A 21,489-nucleotide genomic window follows, 5' to 3' on the forward strand; every position below is an offset into this window, starting at 1 on the left:
ATGACAATGGCTGTCACCTATCACCATCCTCTGGAAACTCCCTGCAAGAAAAAAGTACAAACAATTAAAAGCAGTCCCATGAATATCCAGCAAGTCATGGAAACACTTTATCATCACCTTATGGACAACTGTTTGAAAGGCTACTGAAAGATCTAGCAAGATTGGCTGGACATAATTTTCCCCACTGATCTCCAATCAAAGGCTATTGAGCAAAGCCACAAGGATTGTCTGCATGTTATGCCCAGGGCAAAAGCCAAACTGACACCCAGCCAGGAATCTGATCACAGCCAGACACACATGGAGCTGTCAGGCAATCGCCTATTCAGTGACTTTTCCCAAAAAGGAGAGGTTGGAGAAAGGGCAGTAACTGGTCGGGGAGTTAACATCAAGCACCATTTCTTGAGTAGGGGCCAGACAGGACAGGGTGGGGAAGAAAGAGGGAGGGGTTGCGTTCTATGTCAGTGAGCAATATACTTTGACCCTCATCAAGATGGAATCGAAGGAGGAGAAAGTAGAAGGATTGTGGGTTAAGTTACATGGGGGACAAGGAGAAAGGGATTTGGTGGTAGAGGTCTGCTACAGACCCCCACACCAAGGGGAAGAACTAGATTCGGGGCTTCTGAGGCAGCTCTCGGAGACCATAAAAACTAAGGAGGCGGTAGTCATGGGGGACCTAAACTACCCAGACATCTGCTGGGAGACAGACAGCAAAGTCCCACCGTTCACGCACGTTCCTATCCTGCGTACAGGACCTCCACCTGACGCAGGAGGTACACGGTCCCACTAGGGGGAAATGCCTTACTGGACCTGGTATTGGCAACGGGGGATGATATGATCGGGGACCTCCAGATCGGTAGCTATCTGGGGGACAGTGATCACCAAATAATAGAATTCATCATAAGACGTCGAGTGGGTAAGGTAACTAGTAGGGTGAAAGTGCTAGACTTTAGGAAAGCTGATTTCAATGAACTCAGGCGATTAGTCAAGGACGCACTGCAGAGTAGGAGTTTTGAAGAGATGGGAGCCCAGGAAGGGTGGCTGTGCCTTAAGGAAATTATCCTTTGGGCACAGAGGGAAACAATCCTGATGTGAGGAAAAAGAGGGAAAGGGGCCAGGCTTCCTTGGCTGACCAGAGAAATCCAGGGCAGCCTGAGGACTAAAAGGGGAGCATATAAAAAGTGGAAACAGGGAGAGATTACCAAAGAGGAGTATACCTCCTCTGCTCACACTTGTAGGGAGGCAGTCAGACGGGCCAAAGCTACCATGGAGCTGAGGATGGCATCCCAAGTAAAGGATAACAAAAAATTGTTTTTTAGATATATAAGGAGTAAAAGAAAGGCCAAGGGTGGAATAGGACCCCTACTAAATGGGCAGAAGCAATTGGTGACGGATAGGGGGGACAAGGCTGAACTCCTCAATGAGTTCTTTGCCTCAGTGTTCCTAAGTGAGGGGCAGGACAAGGCTCTCACTGGGATTGTAGAGAGGCAGCAGCAAGGCACCAGACTGCCATGCGTAGACCCTGAGATGGTGCAGAGTCACTTGGAGGAACTGGATGCATTTAAGTCGGCAGGCCCAGATGAGCTCCATCCGAGGGTACTGAAGGCACTGGCTGACGTCATTGCACAGCCACTGGCGGTAATATTTGAACACTCGTGGCACACGGGCCAGGTCCCGGAGGACTGGAAAAGGGCCAATGTGGTCCCCATTTTCAAGAAGGAGAGGAAGGAGGACCCAGGCAACTATAGGCCAGTCAGTCTCACCTCCATCCTAAGCAAAGTCTTCGAAAAAAATTATCAAGGCTCACATTTGCGAGAGCCCGGCAGAACAAATTATGCTGAGGGGAAACCAGCACGGGTTCGTAGCAGGTAGATCATGCCTGACTAATCTAGTCTCTTTTTATGACCAGGTTACAAAACGCCTGGACACAGGAGGAGGGGTGGATGTCGTATACTTGGACTTCAGGAAGGCCTTTGATACGGTATCCCACACCATACTGGTAAACAAGTTAAGAGGCTGTGACTTGGATGACTACACAGTCCAGTAGGTAGCAAATTGGCTAGAGGGTCGCACCCAGAGAGTCGTAGTGGATGGGTCGGTATCGACCTGGAAGGGTGTGGGCAGTGGGGTCACGCAGGGCTCGGTCCTTGGACCGATACTCTTCAATATCTTCATCAGCGACTTGGACAAGGGAGTGAACTGTAGTCTGTCCAAGTTTGCAGATGACACAAAACTGTAGGGAGAAGTGGACATGCCGGAGGGCAGGGAACAACTACAAGCAGACCTGGACAGGTTGGACATATGGGCGGAAAACAACAGAATGCAGTTCAACAAGGAGAAATGCAAAGTGCTGCGCCTAGGGAGGAAAAATGTCCAGCATACCTACTGCCTAGGGAATGACCTGCTGGGTGGCACAGAAGCGGAAAGGGATCTTGGAGTCCTAGTGGACTCCAAGATGAACATGAGTCGGCAGTGTGACGAAGCCATCAGAAAAGCTAATGGCACTTTATCGTGCATCAGCAGATGCATGACGAACAGATCCAAGGAGGTGATACTTCCCCTCTATCGGGCGCTGGTCAGACCACAGTTGGAATACTGCGTGCAATTTTGGGGGTCACACTTCAATAGGGATGTGGATAACCTGGAGAGGGTCCAGAGAAGGGCCACTCGTATGGTTAAGGGCTTGCAGGCCAAGCCCTATAAGGAGAGACTGGGGCACCTGGACCTCTTCAGCCTCCGCAAGAGAAGGTTGAGAGGCGACCTTGTGGCTGCCTATAAGTTCATCACCGGGGCACAGAAGGGAATTGGTGAGGTTTTATTCACCAAAGCGCCCCCCGGGGGTTACAAGAAATAATGGCCACAAGCTAGCAGAGAGCAGATTTAGACCGGACATTAGGAAGAACTTCTTCACAGTTCGAGTGGCCAAGGTCTGGAACGGGCTCCCAAGGGAGGTGGTGCTCTCCCCTACCCTGGGGGGTCTTCAAGAGGAGGTTAGATAAGCATCTAGCTGGGGTCATCTGAACCCAGCACTCTTTCCTGCTTATGCAGGGGGTCGGACTCGATGATCTATTGAGGTCCCTTCCGACCCTAGCATCTATGAATCTATAAGAGTCAAATGTTTTTTGGTTCACAGTGAAGCGTAAGTGATGTTTTTAACAATTTGTTTATTTATGCACATTCATATCAATTCCTGAGCCCTTTACTCCTTTTTCCTATACCTGATGAGCATCCCTGTGCCCTGAGCATATCAGACTACAGATAAGATGTGTTTTCTCCCTTGCCAAGGAGCTTGTATCAATATACTGGCAGCATATCACTGACTGATTTGCACTGTACAAAATTCAGATTGGACTTTTCCAAAGCTAATTTTGCCAAATGAAGGAGCACATACAATCTTAGAAACAGAACTGAAGTTAACCAGGACAAATTAAGCAGAAGTGTTATGCACATGCCACGACTGAATTCAGACCAAGTGCATGAAGATAAATAAAGTAGTTGCTGTCTGCGTACGGAGCTGAAGAAACAGATGGTTCCCTGTTAGAGAAATTTAGCAACCAGTGTAACATCTTTTCATGCCAGACAAATCCTACCAATGCTGTCATGTTTGCTGCATTCTTTTTAGTAACCTATCATTCATTTGGTCCAGCATAGACCTTTGTTTTAGTTTTTAAAATGTGTTTGAGCATTGGTAAGCATTGTGAAAACACTAAACAGGAGCCCAGTCATTTTTCTCTGGCTGACAGAAAAAGGTGACCTCTTACACTTGCTGAGACACCCACAGGATCTCCTGCTGCCTCTATTCATCCTGCAGAAGTTGCAAGCGGACAGCCTCCGGCTGTTGTCCCTGTGCCAACTGCTGCAGTATCTCCTCTGCTAAAGGACACAGAATGGAGAAGGCCTCTTTTTTTTTTTTTAATAGGGGGTGTTGTACATGAATCCGAACCTTCAGCTATGATGGAGAAATGAAACCAGGACTTAAAATTAAAATCCTTTTTATTAGCAACAGCACACAAATACAAATAAATCAGTTATACCCTCAACAGAAAAAAAAACCTGTTACAATACCACTAGCTGAAGCCTGCAGATGTCTTTGGTCTTTTTTTGGTCTTTTTCCTGTGTGCCAGCATCTCTAGATTCTCCACTCGCTAAGGCTGTTTCTATTATTGTCTTTAACTTAAGCAACTTTACCTCTTCTTTTCTGAATTTTTCTTTTATTTTTTTGGCAGCGGTGACAGCTCTGACAAACTAACCCAAACTAATTTTTCAGAGTACCTTGCAACACGGCAATTGGACAAGATGTGTCACGATGGGATAATGTGGCTTTTGAGAGGGAGAATCTTGAATTTCCTTCCCACATGGTCTGATGTATACATGCTAATACATTTTTTTATTCTCTCCCCTATCCCACATAGCCTTCTTGGTCACACTGAAAGAGATTGTTTGCCTAAATTTTTGTTTGTTTGTGTTTTGCTTCTGCAAAGCTTAGCAAAAACGTGTAACATACATAAGCTATAAAAGATTATAGTTCACATTATCTTAAGTACACTTGTAATCAAAAGCACAGCATTCAGTCTATATATAATTTTGGTTGTCTGCATAAGCAGTTAGGCCTCAGGTCCAAAGCAGATATTGCTGTTTTTCTCTCAAACTTCTCAAGCAGGTAAGCCTACCTAGCTATCAAATCCCGTGCCACCCTCAATCGTGGACTCCATTTTTCTCTCCTGTCACTGTCAACTGCATACATTGCTCACTACACACATAGCATGCAAGTGATTCCCAACCTGAGAAACACATTTAACCTTTTGCAGCAGTTTCATTCTTTAACCAAAAAAAGGGGAAAACATCAACCAAGATCTTTTTTGCAACCATCCCAGCTTCTTTTTCTTTAATCCCCACCCCACCCCTGCCCAACCTTCCATACACACTTGGAAATCTATTGCAAGAGTCACTTCCTGCATTTCCTTATTGTTTCTCTCTCAGCCTTTTATAATGGAGTACTCTACCATGTCCCTGTAAGCCCTGCCAATTGAATACAGCTCCTTGGTCCCAGGACCCTTAGCTGGTAAAGTGGCAGATCACCCTTTTACTTCACTTTCTATACTCAGAAAATGCCATTTATAGTAATTGGACAACCGTGTAGAATATACAGCAGTCATAAATCGATACGGAGCAGTCCTACATCCTTGATAATTATATTAATAGCATATGAGCAGTAGAAAATAGACATATATCACAGGTATACTGATCTTGGTATAAATACCAAAAATAATGCTGGTTAACTATGTTAGTAAATATAGAAGGATTTGGGGCCTTTACTAGGTTATATGAAAGGTGGTCAGATTATACTAAAAAAGCTAAAGGGAGATTGAGGTTTATAAATGAGGAGTAATCAAGCTAGATTTATATCCATCAACTTCAGTCCAGTGATACAAAGGATAAATGTGCCCAGTTTCTTTTGCCTGGTTTCCTTCCTTAGATAAAAGGAAGCTTGTCAGGGCTAACAAGCCCAACATTTTACTTATCACAAATACCCATTAAAGTCAACATTTGCCAACTGTTTCTGCAGCTCTCCTGTTTCAAATAATGGTATTTGACATATCACCACATGGTAACTTTAATTATTTCTATTGTAGATACAAATATGGGCCTTCCATGTCAATCTTGAAAAGGTTAGCTTAAAGAATAAGGGCACATGACCCATATTAAACCCTGTGTCAGTTTCCTGAAAGCAGCTGATTCAGTACTGTATCCCATTTCTAGGGCTGTGTTGATGTTTCCCAACTCTTAATACTCTGCTTTCCTTGGAAATGAGAACTAGACCAGATTTCAAATCAGTCAACACTAACAGATTTCAACATCAGCAATAACAAAAACTAAAAACAAATGGATACTTGGTTTGATTAAGAATTGTCAGGTGTACAGACTTTTGGAATAGCACATAATGCTTCCCTGCTACTACCTATCTATTCCATTTTTATGAGCAGACACCATACTGACATTTTAAAAACCTGATCTCCATGGGTTTTATCATCAATAGAAGTATGGAACAGATAGGCATGGCAAAGGAAAATTATCACTAATCTGCTCATACATATAATGCAGCTGGCACATTTCATTTTAAGCTCAGTAGTCTTGATTATGCACTATCCCTTGAAAATAAGTATTTTCTTTTAATTAGTACTTTTCCTTTTACAAAAGTTCTGGCCAGAAGGTTAGTTCTTCTCATGCCTCTAGGCTGCAGTTTTCTCTTCTGACTGGAGTCTGTTTTCAACTGGTTTCATTGCTGGAAAGAGCAGCACTTCCTAAAGCAAGATTGAAAAATAAATGTCATTAAAGGTTACCACCCCCAAGTTTTGCAAATATCAGGAGACAAGCTGCCCCCAAAATCATGAGATTGGATTAATGAACAACTCATACCCCAATGGCTGGGGGGGAGCGGTGGTGGTGAAAGCGTGGCGGCAGGAGCGGCGGTAGTAAGCAGGGGAGCTCCCGCAGATGCCACCAGCACTGTCGGCGGCAGGGGGGAGGGGTGGCAAGCACTGACCAAGGGTCGGCGACTGCCCGCAGCCGCCACCAGCAGTGTCGGCAGCTGGGTGGCAAGCGGCGACCATGCACTGCCATGCTCAGGGGGTGCACGTGCATCCCCTACACACTGCCTCTGATTGGACTGAAACTCATGAAGTTTTTATAAAACAACAAATTTTAAGTTTGTTTTTCAGGTCTTCCAGTGTTAGAGCCTCAGTGCTCTTGGACATATTTTCAAACAACCCTGAGGACTACAAATTTAATTTTCTAGAAGAAAAGAAGGTTAAACTCACCAAACCACATGCTGCCAGGATGTTTGCCTAAGTCAAACATCAAATATTGCAAGTCATGCAATCCTAGCATCATAGGATAGTTTTTACTGTAAGAAGTGGCAACACTGGTTAATGCTTTCAGGTGGCTTCAGATTGAAAGCAGAAATATAGGGCCTGATTTTCATTTGCATGGGATGCCCTAATCGATCTTCATGACTGACAGAGCATGCCTCACAGGTTGGGGAATATTTGCAGCAGGAAGCACTCTGTGTGTGACATCTTCATATCTGCTTGCTATATAAACAAAGACCTAGATTGAAGCAAAACAATATTTGCCTGGAGGGAAAAAATAGAAAGACATAATCCCCATGGGCATGAAACTACTTCTCTGTTTTTTGCTGCTACTTGGCAAACTCACCTTAATGTTGTTGGAGTCTGTTAGGAACATGGCAAGACGGTCAATCCCTATTCCCCAGCCACCAGTAGGAGGGAGGCCATATTCCAGTGCTGTGCAGAAATTCTCATCAATGCTCATGGCTTCGTCATCACCTGCGGCTTTAGCCTAAGTCCACAAAACAATATACAGACATCTTAAATATCTCTTTGCCAAAGTTCTACACGCTTGTAACTTGAGTGCTAAAGTATAATTTGGTACTAAAAATTGTACGGTACCAGCTAAATTAGTGCCTCAGAACATTTTAGGTAACATACTGACTATTCATTGATGACCACTGCTAAAACTAACCCCCTGCCGTGCAGGGGACCAATTGAGAGACCAATCTGAGGTTTCACTGTGGAGTCAGTCTAAGATATTCTTTTCTCTTTCCCTCTATATATGGACAGAATAGAATCAGTTTTTGAAGCACTATTTTAACCAAACTCAACATAAAGCAGGCGATCACATTTAAAGTGAGGATTTTATCTAAGCTAAGCAAAGGAGATTACTCCGTTTGGTATTTCAGTTCAGTGCAGAGAACACTGAGCTATCAGCATGTGGCTCAACAAAATATTGCTTTGTAGCTATTCATTTTTTTAAGTGATCATTTACACTCACTGATGTTTAACATAATGTTTGAATAAATACTGTTGTGATTTTGTAGTGGCTTTACCTTAGACTGCTCTTTAAAGAGCTCTCTCTGCCTCATTGGATCGTTAAGCTCAGTGTATGCATTACAGATCTCCTTTTTCAAGACAAAGAGTTCAAAACGTTCGCTCAGTCCTTTCACTGAACGGTGCCTAGTTAGCAAGAAACAGAAATAATCATCAGGTACACTTTAACAATTCAGTATCCTACTACTTTTTGGAATCAAGGAATTCCAGTGAAGGATTCAATTTATACATATAGTTCAACACTTAGGCTTCATTTTAGAAGTTCTTTCCTCTAATTTATAAAAAAGCCATTTAATTATATCACATCTCCATTATTTTCTGATGTAAAACTACCACATTCTTCTTACTAGAATTGTGGGAAAAAAAATCTCACTGCTAAGAATAATAACAGTGATAATATCATGGAGATTAAAGTACATTTTCCTAGATTAAAATACATTAGGCTAGACTATTGCAAGAGGAAAAAAAACTTTTCCCCTTGGATGATGAAACAGTGTCATTTGCCAGGGCTGTTTCTCCGAGAGCCTGGAAATAAATTGTGATTGGGAGCATTTAAAATCACATTGCAACTCAGCCTTCACTAGCCTTATGGATCAAGTAAGTGTTAGTAAAATGTAAATTAGATACCTCCATAGCTGACTGATGGGAGCAATCAAGGTATTCTGACATGTGAATAACCTAAACAGCACTCACAAAAAGCTGGGTCCACTATGTATATTTGTGGTAACTATGACTAAGTATAGCTCCATGAAGTAAATATACCTTTGAGGGGATTCATTCTGCTGAAACTCAAAATACCAAAAAAGCTCCTTAATAAAAACAGCAGACCACAATATAAAGGTTTATAAGAACAGAAGTCAGACTTTTCATTGAAAACTGTCAATGCACACAGGTACCTTTTCTGAACACTGAAATAAGTTGAATACATGGTTAAGACAAGTAAAGACCCAACACTATTTCAGTTACATACCATTTAGCCAGTGGACTCATGATCTGGGGGTGGTCACAAATGAATGTGGGGTTGATGCAGGAAACTTCAATAAACTCACCAACCAACTGGGGAGAGAAAGAGGGAGTGACTTGTTTTACTATTTATTTTCATTTCACTTTGTTCACACCAATATTCCATTTTCCCAAATGGTACCAGCAGAGTTGAAATCCAACCAAATAATTGTGGGACTATTCCCATTTTCTCGGGACCAAGTTGATCCTGCACACTTAGCTTTCAAAGATGTTAGTATGCCCTAAACCATTTTGGAGGCACATTAGGTTGAACCTTTTAAGTCCTATGCCTAAGGACCTACCAAATTCACAGTGGAAATGGGCTGCATGGCAACTCCTTTAATCTTGTAGGTTACCCCGTGCATCCCCCGGCCCCAGCTGATTGGCAGAGGGGCCCCGCCACTTGCTCCTGATTGACAGGGAGGAAAAAACCATGGTTTTAAATATGGCACCATTTTTGCCTCCTGGCCTGTCAGCAGCAAGCAGCAGGGCCACAGGGGGCCCTCAATGAATCAGCAATGGGGGGGAGAGGATGGTGCAGAGGGGAACCTGCAAAATAAAAGGAGTTGCTGTGCAGCCTACTTGCGCCGTGACTTCAGTAGGTTACTACCTATCCCCATCTTGGGGGGCTAATTGAAATAAGAAAATAACAAAATACATAAGAGGAAGAGCTATCAAAATAAGCACTAGGAATACATTAAAGCAGTAGTAAAGTCAGGAGCCTATGAGACTATGAAGCCCAAGAGGGACAGTCTCAAATAACAAAGGTAATTTGACTGCTTTCAAAAGTGGTAATACAGTCTAAGAGGGTATAAATGGAGAAAAAGTATTGGCTACTTTCAGTGTCTATATGTGCAATTAGTGCAACTGAATATACTCCAGCTCAATTTGAGTCAGAGTAAACTAATTCTGACATCCCCTTCTATACAGGCATTTAAGCACAGTAATTTACTGCACTGCCAGGTACCACTTGTATCTGACAGGACTATCTAGCTACACAGTAAATTAGTCTACTGCACCCTAATTGCCATGCGTGTGGAGAGGGTGACATTTTACTGTGCAGCAAATTAATCTGCTGTGTGGTAAAGCATCTCGTGTAGATGCACCCTCTAAGTGAAAGACAGAAGAGATTCACTAATAAGAAAGCTGAGCAAGAAGGAGTAAAAAATAGCAAAAGAAATGTACAATGTATTCATACAGGTAGGCTGAGATTTTCTGGAAACTTTAAAAATCCCAGCCTGATCCCTATAGTGAGCCATGAGTATACTGTTTGGAATATGGTATAATAGCTGCAATGCACACATCTGTAGGCAGCCAAGAATACTGTCCAACCTAAGATTCATAGATTTATAGATTGTAAGGTCAGAAAGGACCTCAGAAGATCACTGGGTCCAGCCCTATGCACCAAGCAGGAAAGATAACTGGGGGTCAGGTGACCCCACCAAAGTGACTGTCTAGTCTCCTCTTGAAGATTTCCATGGTAGGTGATTGCACCACCTCTGGAGGGAGCTTTATTTCAGTCTATATACCCTGACTGTGAAGAAGCTTTTTCTAATATTGAGCCTGAATCAATCTTCCAGGAGTTTGTGGCCATTTTTCCTGGTTTTCCCCTCGGGTGCCCTGGTGAACAGATGCTCACCAAGCCCCTGATGTACTCCTCTAGCATAGGGTTAAGCTGCTACCAGGTCCCCTCTCAGCCTTCTTTTCCTCAGGCTGAAGAGACCCGGATCCCTCAGCGTTTCCTCATATGGCTTGCCTTTTAAGAGTCTTATCATACAGGTTCCCCTTCTTTGGACTCTCTCAAGCTTGTCCCCATCCTTGTTAAAGTGTGGTGACCAGAACTGGATGCACCAGTGGTCTTACCGGTGCTGAGTAGAGTGGAAGAATCACCTCCTTGGTCTTACTGGAGATGCATTATTCGATGCATGTCAAAGTATTATTTACCCTACTGACTACAGCATCGAACTACCAGCTCATATTCATGCTGTGGTCTACTATTACCCCCAGGTCCCTTTCATTCATGGTGCTAGTCAGTTTGGTGCCACCAAGCCTATAGGTGTGTTGGGAGTTGCTCATCTTGAGGTGGAGCACTTTACGTTTCTCAGTGTTGAAGATGGACAGTAAGCAGACAAGGTTCTTTGGGTAAATCTGATATCTTTTATTAGACCAACTCAAATAGTTGGAAAAATTCTTCTTTGCAAGCCTCTAGGTACAAATGCCCTTTGTCAGGCTGGGGAAGCATCTGCAATTGGTGTGTGCTCTACCTGGATGGAATGAATAGGAAAGAAGCCAGAGGCTGGTGTGCATGCAAGAAAGCATGCAAGAAAGATGTAAAATTTCATCTTTACTGACTGGCTTTCTTGCACGCACAACAGCCTCTGGCTTCTTAGATATTTGTATGCATGTTTGTGTATATATTTAATATAACACAGAATAGCACAGCCAATGTTCTTATGCGTGTATCTAACAGGGTAACCACTCTATAAAAAGGAGCAACCAGCCCTATTAAGGATGCCCTAATGAGGGAATGTCCCACTGGGAGGTTAAAAACCCAGAGAAGAGAGTAGAAGAGATCAAGCTGTGAGGGAACACTTTGCAAGGAGAAGCCTGGCTGCTGTGCTAGGGAAAAAAAATAAAGCAGAGAGTGGCTCTTCTCCTAATGCCCAGAGAGGCTGGAGGATTTTGATTTGTTTGGCTTGTGCTGTGAGACTGAAGTTTGTTGTTTGATGGGAATACAATTGCCTGAGGACCTAAATCACAGAGCTAACTGGCTTCCAAACCACAGGAGAGTAAAAGACCCACTTACAGTGTAATATGTACAGATCTGTACAGGGACATGAATTAGTTTCATCCCAATATATACAGCATAGCAGATGAAGATTTTCTACAATATTAAGTAAATAATAGACATATGAATATAGAAGATGACATTTTACCTATTTAACTTATTTTGTATACCAACGTAACTGGCACCTGGATCCAATGTGACTACACAAGGAGCTTTCCCAGGGTAGCTACACGTAATAGGTGTTATTGCAATGCCTCACCAGTAGGTGATAAGGAAGAAAGCAAGACCTGTTTCCCTTGAGCAAGCAGCTATCCTTGGGTAAGATGGGGTCAGCATATATACCAGCATAATTTACACTGGTGTAATTTTAGATTGGGTGAAGTTTCCCAGTTTAGGAGTGTACATTATCTCCCTACTCCTTTTTTACACTGGTGTAATATTGATTACATCCAGTGTAAATGTGTCATCTGTGCAAGCCCTAAAAGTTGGAAAATGTAGCAGAAATGATAATCAAGAAAAAAAAAAGCATAAGAAAGAAAACCTTGTCTAAAAGTCTTGCTGTAGTCCTTGGAGGAGAACACTGGACTTCATTCTTCACACACAGCTGATCAAGGAACTCTCGGGCTTCTGCAGGTAAAGGGGATAACCATTAATGCATGCGTCAGTAAAAGAGTTCAGTCATGAATGAATTTTATTTGCCATGGAGGAAAACATAAAGATTTGTTTCCTCTCAACATTTAGTATCCTCTGCTACTTCTCAGTTTAAATGTTTGCATAAAAGAAAAAGAGCTAAGACAATTCTTGAGCTTATAATTGTCCATATAATGGAGGTAGGAGCAGGATTTTGAAAGAAAATATCAGATAATTTAAAGCTAGCAAGAAGTATCAGGTATTTGAAGCAGACTTATTATATGCAATCATTATCCATCCAGGGAACAGGGAACAATAGTTTCCTCCAGCTGCTCTGGACCTGCATTTACCTGGAGTTCACAGGAGTAAGATAATTCTGATGAGACTGTAGTTCCAGAGTGGGATCATGTGTTTGATTCCACATCTTAAACCCCACTGCGAGCTATCCTGAAAACATTTCCAAGCCAGTCATGTTTATCCAAGCTATTTCACTGCAGCCTCCTTTTATCTGAATGGCAATTCTGTTCTCTATCTCGAATAGTGCTCTCGAGTTTCTCCCCACAATTAATTTGATCTCTATTTATCCAAATATGTTTTCTTTACACTTTTTAAAAATATAAACAGAATTTTACCGCAATTGTGATCTTCATTATGTGTCCCACTGAAAACTTTACCATTTAAGCCATGGTTCCATGTTATATAAGCCACAGATGCACATTAAATGCATATCAAATGCACATCAAACTCTGCTGTTTCATTAATATTACCATGTCAACAAAGAGGCTCAAGTGAATCACAGCTGTGTATTCAGTCTGGGGCCATTCATTATCTGGTGTTCAATTCAAGTCCATCGGAGGATTATGAATGTTTTACAGCATCATCAGTTGCTTTCCTTGCATAATGTTTGACAATTAGATCCAGTACTGTGCGTGTACTTTTTTATTATTACTATTTACTTTTATACTACTTCTGTATCAGAAGAAAATACATGAACAAGCTAAGAAGACAGGAAGAAATATCTGAAAAATCTCATGGATCCAAGAAATCATTCCAGTATAGTCATATGAATTAAAATAGTGTGCCTATGCACCAGTATAAAGTTTTGAAATTATTGAATAAAGTTATCTTTATCACCATCATAGCTGTTTGGTTTGTACTGGTGCCCAAAGCTTGAAAAGTTTAGCAATTTTTCACTTCACTGCACAAAAAATGTATTTCCTCCGTACCCATACTTCCATTTTTCAAGCACAAACTAGCAGATACCAGAAAACAGAAGAGTTTATTCATGGAGGAAAATTCAACAGAAAAATGAAAATAAGCAGAGAAAAGCAGCTTTGCATGGAAAATCATAAATTCCATAATAAATACATCTCCTTTCCCTACAAGTGTGCTGAAATTGCAAAGAGACTATTAGTGAGCAACAGTAGTTCAGGCGAAAAAGCAAGGGAACCTCATGCAGTTGCACATTGTCTGAATCAGTGATTCTTTAGTGACTGATTAATGGTCTGCTTAACAATTTAAAAATGAAAATGGCTTACAATTTAATTCATCACACCATTAAGTATTTAGAGACAAGCCCAAGTATATCAAACTCACCCTCGGTATCCAGGTTTTCTGGTGCTGGCAACCTTTCTCCAAGTACTTTCTCCAGTTCTTCCATCATGCTGACTCGTTTAAAAGGAGGTGTGAAGTCAATTTCTACTGCTTTTCCCTCAGGGCCATCTGGATGGTAAGTGATCTTATATCCGCCTGTCAAATGCTTTACCATGCCTTAAGGAAGTCAGACGCCAGGTTATCAGAGAAGTCATCTTAATCTGACTAACTTCCTGACTTTCAGATGAACAGCCCTAATATAACATGCAATACATTGCCTGTTAAGATCAAAAGATATTTTTATGCCATACCTTATATGATGTACAGTAGTTTATTTTTAATACAAATGTCAACAAAAAAGGTGTCCATCCTTCTCAAATCTTGTTTCCCAAGTCTTATTGTTCAGGATCATTCAAACTAGAAAATGTATTCATCCTTTCTCCCTTCTCTATATTTTTGCAAGTGATTGCATTTCCATTTGGTGAATACGTGTTATTTACCTCTGTCTATAACGCACAGTAGCACAACTAAGGGGAAGGGAGAGATGACTGGGACAGCAGGTTGGATGCCACGGTTGTATGGGAGTTGGAAGGAAGCAGAAAAAATAGCCACAGTGACAGGAGTGACTGATCTCAACACCTTCAGAACCATGACAGCCAGTGCTGCTCCATGTGCTGTGGTTGCACGGGGGCCGGAGCTGCCCTGCTACACCTGTGACACCTTCATGGTGGGTGTGTGACTAACAGTAACCTCAGACATTCAAGTCGCTTACTAATGAATGAATACAATTATTGCCCAAGGGCATACCTGACAGCAGCTGTTCAGTGATGTCCATGAGGTCATTGTGATCTGCATAAGCCATGTAGAACTCACAAGTTGTAAATTCTGGATTGTGGGTTTGATCGATTCCTTCATTTCTGAACTGGCGTCCAACTTCATATACCCTCTCCAGACCTCCAACTACTAGCATCTAAGAAGAAGAACCAAACATTTCCTCGTGAAACTGTCTTCTAAAGGAAAAACATATCTGTGTTAGAAGACTCAAATGAAGACAAGTTAGCTCTAATCTTCACATATGTTAAATAAAGCACTATTTACTAGTTACTGCGCAGTCATTTAGTACTTGGTTATACTAAATGACTGCGCAGTAACAACTGCACAGTGGGTATCTATGTAGATGTGCCCAGTGGCTGGCTTCCTCTGTGAGGACTCAAGAATTGGGGGTCTTCAATATTTTAAAAACTGAATTTAGATTTTGTGCTTTCATTAAAAAAAAGTGTTTTGTTATATACAGATATTTGTTTCTCCTAAGTGTAAATAGCCTGCATAAGTTAAAGGATTGTGCTTCAAATCATGCTGTATCCGCAATATGAGAGGGGTATTACAATAACTTACTACTTTTCCAAACAGAAGTGATAGAAAATTAGTGATAGGTGGTAGAGCCCAATTCTCAAATGTAGCCTAACTTTAAGAACATTGTGTAGGCAATATTCAGTACATATGTGAGAAATCTTGTTCTGTGAAACAGTGAGAGCATTAAATATTGTTGCTAGATGCATTAGCTGATGTTAGACAATCACTGTACCTTCAGGTATAGTTCAGGAGCTATCCTCATGTATAGGTCCAGGTTGAGCTCGTTGTGATGAGTAATAAAGGGTTTGGCTGCAGCACCACCAGGTATCATGTTCATCATAGGAGTCTCCACCTTTAAAAGAGTAAAAGGACTGACTATCTTCCTAACACATAGGTTATAGCCCAACAGAGTTATGGGATGGGTCCTGAATGCACTGGATGAAATTCTGTGTCTTGTATTATGCACAAGGTCAGACTCAATTATTATAATAGCCCACTTCTGGCTTTAAAATCCATGAAAGAGAAATTGCTTTACATAACGAAAAAAAGTAGAAGGATGGGCTGGAAACTGAGAGATTAACTATTTCTACAGGAATGCTTCAGTGGGACTTCAAGTAAGAAATTATTTCACATTACTGTAGTCAAGAAATAGATTAACTTTCCTAAATAATACCTGTTTTTTAAATAAGAGAGGGAGTGAATATATTTAACATGACCTTCACTGGAAGATTCTTACTAATGCCAAAAAACATTTCTGCACTACATTTGTCCTAACCATCAGCACTTTTCACCCCAGAATAAAAGGCAGTTACTTTCCACAGGTGAAAGTGTGTGTTTCTTTGTTAGTGTGTGTTGTTTTCATTGCACAAATTCCCAGTGTTGAATTGAATATTAAAACCTCACTGTTTAAAGGCAATGTACAAGAGAATAGGAAGCAGCAATTCTTGGTGGTAGGCGCAGTGTTCTAGAACAGCATTTCTCAACCCGTGGGTTGAAACCCAAAAGTGGACCATAAGAATATACGAAAGGGTCATAAATAAACTTTTTAAAAAGATCATATTTTGCATACATTTTTGAAAAAAATAGATGCTGCTTGTGCTTCACTGTGTGTTAATGCTGTGCATACTAATAAACAAGGATTCGGGTTTTCCATTTGCCACAGAAAAACACGGATTTTCTCCTTTAAAGGAGAAAAATGTGGGAAATCTCAGGTCTCTGCTTGAGTTCCAGCCTGCAAAAAGCTGCTTGAGGCTGGGGGGGAGCAGGAGGAGGGCAATCAGGTAGAGGGTGCCAAGTGAATGTGCATGCACACATATGCAGGTAGCAGTCAGGAAGTGTGAAGAGCACCTCCCACAGCTTCCCGCAGGTAAGTCTATGGGGTGGGGGAAGCACAGACAATGTGTCAGGGTGGTGGGGGGAGCAGAGGTGACGTGTCCAGGGGCATATGCTCCCTCAGATTTGTGCGGCCACTAGGGGCATGGGGCTTCAGCCTGGCCACACCGACATGGGGAGCAGCAGACTCCACATCCCAGTGGGCAGGACCTGGCAGGGGAGGGCAAAGCAGGGCAGCAAGATTCAGTGCTGCCACCACCACCAGGCCCCCCTGCACCAACTATACCACCAGAAATGTGAGGAGTAATAGACAAGGGAGGGCATGCAGCCCTCCTGCCACCAGCCGCTCAATGCAGTAGGCAATGGCTCTACCCCACTGCCATGGCCTGGCTGCTGCTACTGCTCCCTTCAAGCCGCAACTCTACTTCAGAGGGTAGGTGGGGTGGCAGGCAGAGTGAGCATCCTGCCATTGCAGTGGCAGCAGCTGGGACATGGCAGTGGGGTAGAGCTGCAGCCCAGGAGCAAGCAGCTGGTGACAGAAGAAGTTGAGGGCAGTACGGACCCCCCATCTGTTACTCATACTGGAGGCAGCACAGCGAGCGCAGGGATCCTAGCAATGAGTCTCCACTCTCTGCTCCTCCCTCCCGCTCTGGGTCCTGCCCACTGGGCTGTGGAGGCAGCTCCTGCCCATGCCAGTCTGCCCAGGATGCAGCTCTATACCCACTGTGGATTCACAAATATGGGGGGGCATGTACCCCCTATTCCCCACAAGCCCTACACACCCACCCCCTGCCCCACACACCAGGGGGCTGGAAAATGGGGCAGTGGGTTGGGAGTGAAGAACACCAGCAGGGCTAGGAGGGTCAGGGAGCTGTGGGTTCGGAGTGATGGACACTGTCAGGAAGAGGGGGCTGTTTTCTACTTAAACTATTTACTGGGTCTGGACTGGCCATCAATGTTTATAAATGGGTCCTAGTACAAAAGGTTGAGAACCACTGCTCTAGAACACTGTTACAGAAGAAAACAGAAAGGCTCAAATGTACTTATTGCTGGGATTCAACATATACTTATTTTGCTTAATGGAGGCATTTGTTACAACTCTGTGTATTAGGCTTCTAAGGGCCTTGTTGCACATTACACTTAGGACATTTTTTATTTAGATCGCAGTAAGTGATACTATGAGTTCAAAAGTTTTCTGAGCAGCCACAAGGCAATGCTTAGTATGATCTAAAGAAAACACATCCTAAGCACTGGAGCCATTGAATACTCCTCTGTGATGTGGTAGCTGGGACCAACAAACAGATTTTTGTTGGTCCCAACTCCACCACCACACTGTAATCTCAAACCAGCTCCAGTGCAGTTGGCAGGAGGCAGCGGGATACTTGTACTCTAGCTCTAGCGTTGCTACATTACAATAGCACTTAGCACGTTTTACTGTGTAATGCTTGGATTCTAACAATGTAAGTGAAGTTAACATGTTGAAAGTGTAACATGCAAGAAGACTAATATATTCACTCACTCAGAATTAGCTGAGGGTGCCTAAATCAGGCAATGCTGTGTGCACTGCACCACACTGGCAACTTATGAGAAGCCTGAGGATTGTATCCAGGCCTGGCCACACAGTTGCTACTAATTTCAGTGGGAGCTTTGCCTTTAGAATCTAAGACACATGTACTCAGCTGTAAAAGCATCTTATACCCATCTATTCCTTACTATATGGTTAGAAATGACTGCTAATAATTGCTCTATCTCAGCAGCCAAGAATACAGCAACTTTAGAAAGGAATTAGCTTTTGGTTCAGGAATCTCTGAAGACTTCTGTTCTATGCACAAGATACAATCAACTGGCTGGAGGGTAGCTAAATTCTGCAGGCTACTCTTATCCCTCAAGCTGTGCTTTGGACAACCATGCTGTGTAATTCTGGCCTTGAAAAAGGTTTTTCAAGGCCAGGAATGGTGTCAAATTGTTTTGAAGATGAATAACCTCTTAAACACACATATATAAATGAATCACATGCACATACTGAAGTAATCTACTTCTTCAGATCAGTGGAAATTAGGTCTTTTTCACTAACTATAAAGATGGTATATATACTGTGTAAGACGGTAACATTATGTCAAGGAATGAACAGAGGGCTGGCAATGAAAGACAAAGGCTCACCCAGGGCTATGGACTATTATGGTTAGGGTACATGAGTTTCCATGGACAACAGCACACCAAGGCATGGTGTGGTTAGCGTCACATCCAGCTACCTTTGACACCCCACTCTAATAACCAATTATCAATTTATAGCTGTGTTGACTAGGGCACAGTGGTGGCCAACCTTTTTGGCAGGCATGCTACAAATTAGCCTTGTACTACCAAGTGCCATTCCAGTCCTTTGCCCCTACCCAATCTGGTGCTCAGTCTCTGCTCCCCGACCAAGCTGCTGCTCTGCTTTCTGCTCCATGACCTATTTGCCACTGTGCTACCTCTCCCTTCCCAACCTGTTGTGTGCCACTCAGAGGCTGCCCATGTTATTTGTGGCACCCACGCTGCAGATTGGCTGCTTCTGGAATAGGAGCAGATTTTGACATGAGCTCAAAGTAAGATAATGAACTCAGTTGCTTCTGAAGCCATAACAGGACACTGTGGCTCTGCCACTGAGATCCAACAGGCTGAGAATCAGAAGATACTCATTCTAATCCTGGTTCTGCCACTGACTTCCTATATAGCCTTGTATTAGCCATTTTACATGTTCATTTTTGGTTTCCTCTCTCCAAAGCAAGGAGCATAATACTTACCCACCTACCCCAAAGGTTAGTTGTGAGAAATATTCTCTACACAATACCTTTGAACATATAGGACAAATCATCATCAGTAATCAATTATTTTGACTGCTCAATTCGAGGTACCATAAAAGGGGCAGATTTTCAGAAAGCATTGATTGTTTTCCAAGTGAAAATCAGGCATCTTTAATGCGTCTCAAGTCAGGTACCCAGAAACCACTTCGTCACTATTGAAAATCTTGGTAATGTGACAGCTACTAAAATGCTAAGTACTGTGATGATAAAGTAATGCATTATAGCATAGTGTTATAGTCGCATTGACAATGTCATAGTTGCCATGACAAACATTTTCTCAAGTCTTACCTCAAGAAATCCACGATTATCCAGGAAGGTTCGTAGATACGTGATGATTTTGGCCCTTGTAATAAATTTCTGTCTCACATGCTCATTCATAATCAAATCCAGATAACGCTGACGATATCTGGTTTCCTACAAGGAATCATTAAATAATGATAATATAGATATTCTTGAAACTCAGCGTCCAGACAGTTACCTAATATTCATTAGATAAAATTAGTCATATCCATAGTCAGGCATGTATTTCTTTTGACTTAGATGTATAGCCATTTTAAACATTATAAGCATGATTATGAATTAAAAAGTTGAATTCTTATTACTAAACAGAGTAAGAGGAGAGCAAAGAGATTAACAAATGTTAAAAAAAAATTGGAAATAGAATTGACAGCTTTTTGGTTCGTTTACTCTATTTGTGAAGTTTGCGTATCGGTATTCAAATCCCTGTCCCAAATTGCTTCATTTAAAAACACATCATTAAACCAATATGTGGCAGGGCACCTTTGGTGCCTGTCACTTTAAGAGATTTGAGCAAGCTGTGGAGCAGCCTGCAGGTGTGGTGCAGCTCAATGAGGCAGACACATGACCAGAAGGGGGCTCTTGGATTGGAAGATGGGGCTGAGCAACCTCACTATAAATCCAGGCCCTCATAGCTGAGTGGGTAGTTGCTGGAGGGAGCCAGAGAGGACATTGCTAGCTGGAGTGGCTGCTCCCAGAACACCTGGAGGTCAAAGGTAGGAGCTATGGGAATGGAGGAGATTCTTGGTCCTGGGGCATGACCTAAAACTACACCCTGCTGGGGTTGGATGGTGTGATGGGGCTGCTTGTGGTGGGGTGGTCCCTAGGAAATGCCAAGCCTGTGCCTCCCTAGTGAAAGGTGAGTATGGGGTGCTGTATAGACTCAGCCCCCATAACATGGTGGGTTATCCTGTAGAGGGGACAAGCGAAGGGTCCAGGCATGTCATCAGAGGCCTGGGACCTGAAGGGGCTTAAAACTGAGAGCCCCAGTGAGAAAGCGGTGTACTGGGCCCAGTGAGGGCATGAGTGAAAACAGTGAGAAAGTTGCATAGAATACAGTTTGCATGGGTGGGCCTGAAGGACTGCACATGGGCTGTGTAGAGTAGGGTCCATATGAGGAGGCCTGAAGGACTGCGCATAGGTCATTGATTGATTGAGTGAGCTCAGTTTGGAGGGGCCCGAGAAGGTGGAGGGAGAGGGAGGGAGAGCAAGCAGCATTAACCTGACCAGGGAAACCCTTGACTAATCAATGCTGGGGCCAGGACCAGATAGGTCAAAGGGCCAGAGTGCCCACTGTGAGGGACGCCCAGAGCCACGGGCCTGGGGTTACGACTAACCTGGAGGCAAGGCCAGGGCCTGTGTGGCCAAAGGTCTTAGAGAGGAGCCATGCCCAGAAGGAGAAAGGTTCAGGGAGCTTGGTAACCTGGTATAAGGACAGAGATTAGACTGCCTGAGTAGGAGGGATCCAGGTGGGGTCCAAATGTCAGGCGGGCATGTAATGAGGTCCATCTTGGGGCCGGAGCTATATAATGATGCCACCTGCAAGGCATGGGACATGGTGTAGGGGTGGTATGGAGCTGTATATTATGCCCTTGGTATTGGGCAGTAAAATGGGCAGCCTTCTGCCTTGTAAACATCTTCCTATTAGTTACATCAAAGGTGTGGCAAGCGAGGCAGGTGGGCAGACTGCCCTAGACAGGTGGGCAGGCCAATGATTTGATGGCCCCCTGTCACAATATAAAAAAAT

General features: G+C 43.0%; 1 protein-coding gene across 3 annotated transcripts in view; it reads right to left on the minus strand.

The window, feature by feature from the left end:
- Positions 1–3,972: 3,972 nt before the first annotated feature.
- LOC102571673 (lysine--tRNA ligase) overlaps positions 3,973–21,489 on the minus strand; it is an 87,107-nt gene continuing 69,590 nt past the window's right edge. For all 3 annotated transcript variants that reach the window (XM_019490554.2, XM_019490556.2, XM_019490555.2), the window contains exons 6-14: positions 19,734–19,859; positions 15,503–15,622; positions 14,725–14,887; positions 13,921–14,094; positions 12,236–12,321; positions 8,875–8,960; positions 7,904–8,030; positions 7,213–7,356; positions 3,973–6,299 (exon numbers count right to left, since the gene is read on the minus strand). In XM_019490554.2, coding sequence (XP_019346099.2) covers positions 6,228–6,299; positions 7,213–7,356; positions 7,904–8,030; positions 8,875–8,960; positions 12,236–12,321; positions 13,921–14,094; positions 14,725–14,887; positions 15,503–15,622; positions 19,734–19,859 — 1,098 coding nt within the window. In that variant the 3' untranslated portion in view covers positions 3,973–6,227. The remainder of the gene's footprint in view (positions 6,300–7,212; positions 7,357–7,903; positions 8,031–8,874; positions 8,961–12,235; positions 12,322–13,920; positions 14,095–14,724; positions 14,888–15,502; positions 15,623–19,733; positions 19,860–21,489) is intronic.

Source organism: Alligator mississippiensis, chromosome 3, assembly GCF_030867095.1.
Source record: "Alligator mississippiensis isolate rAllMis1 chromosome 3, rAllMis1, whole genome shotgun sequence".
NCBI classification, from domain to species: Eukaryota; Metazoa; Chordata; order Crocodylia; family Alligatoridae; genus Alligator; species Alligator mississippiensis.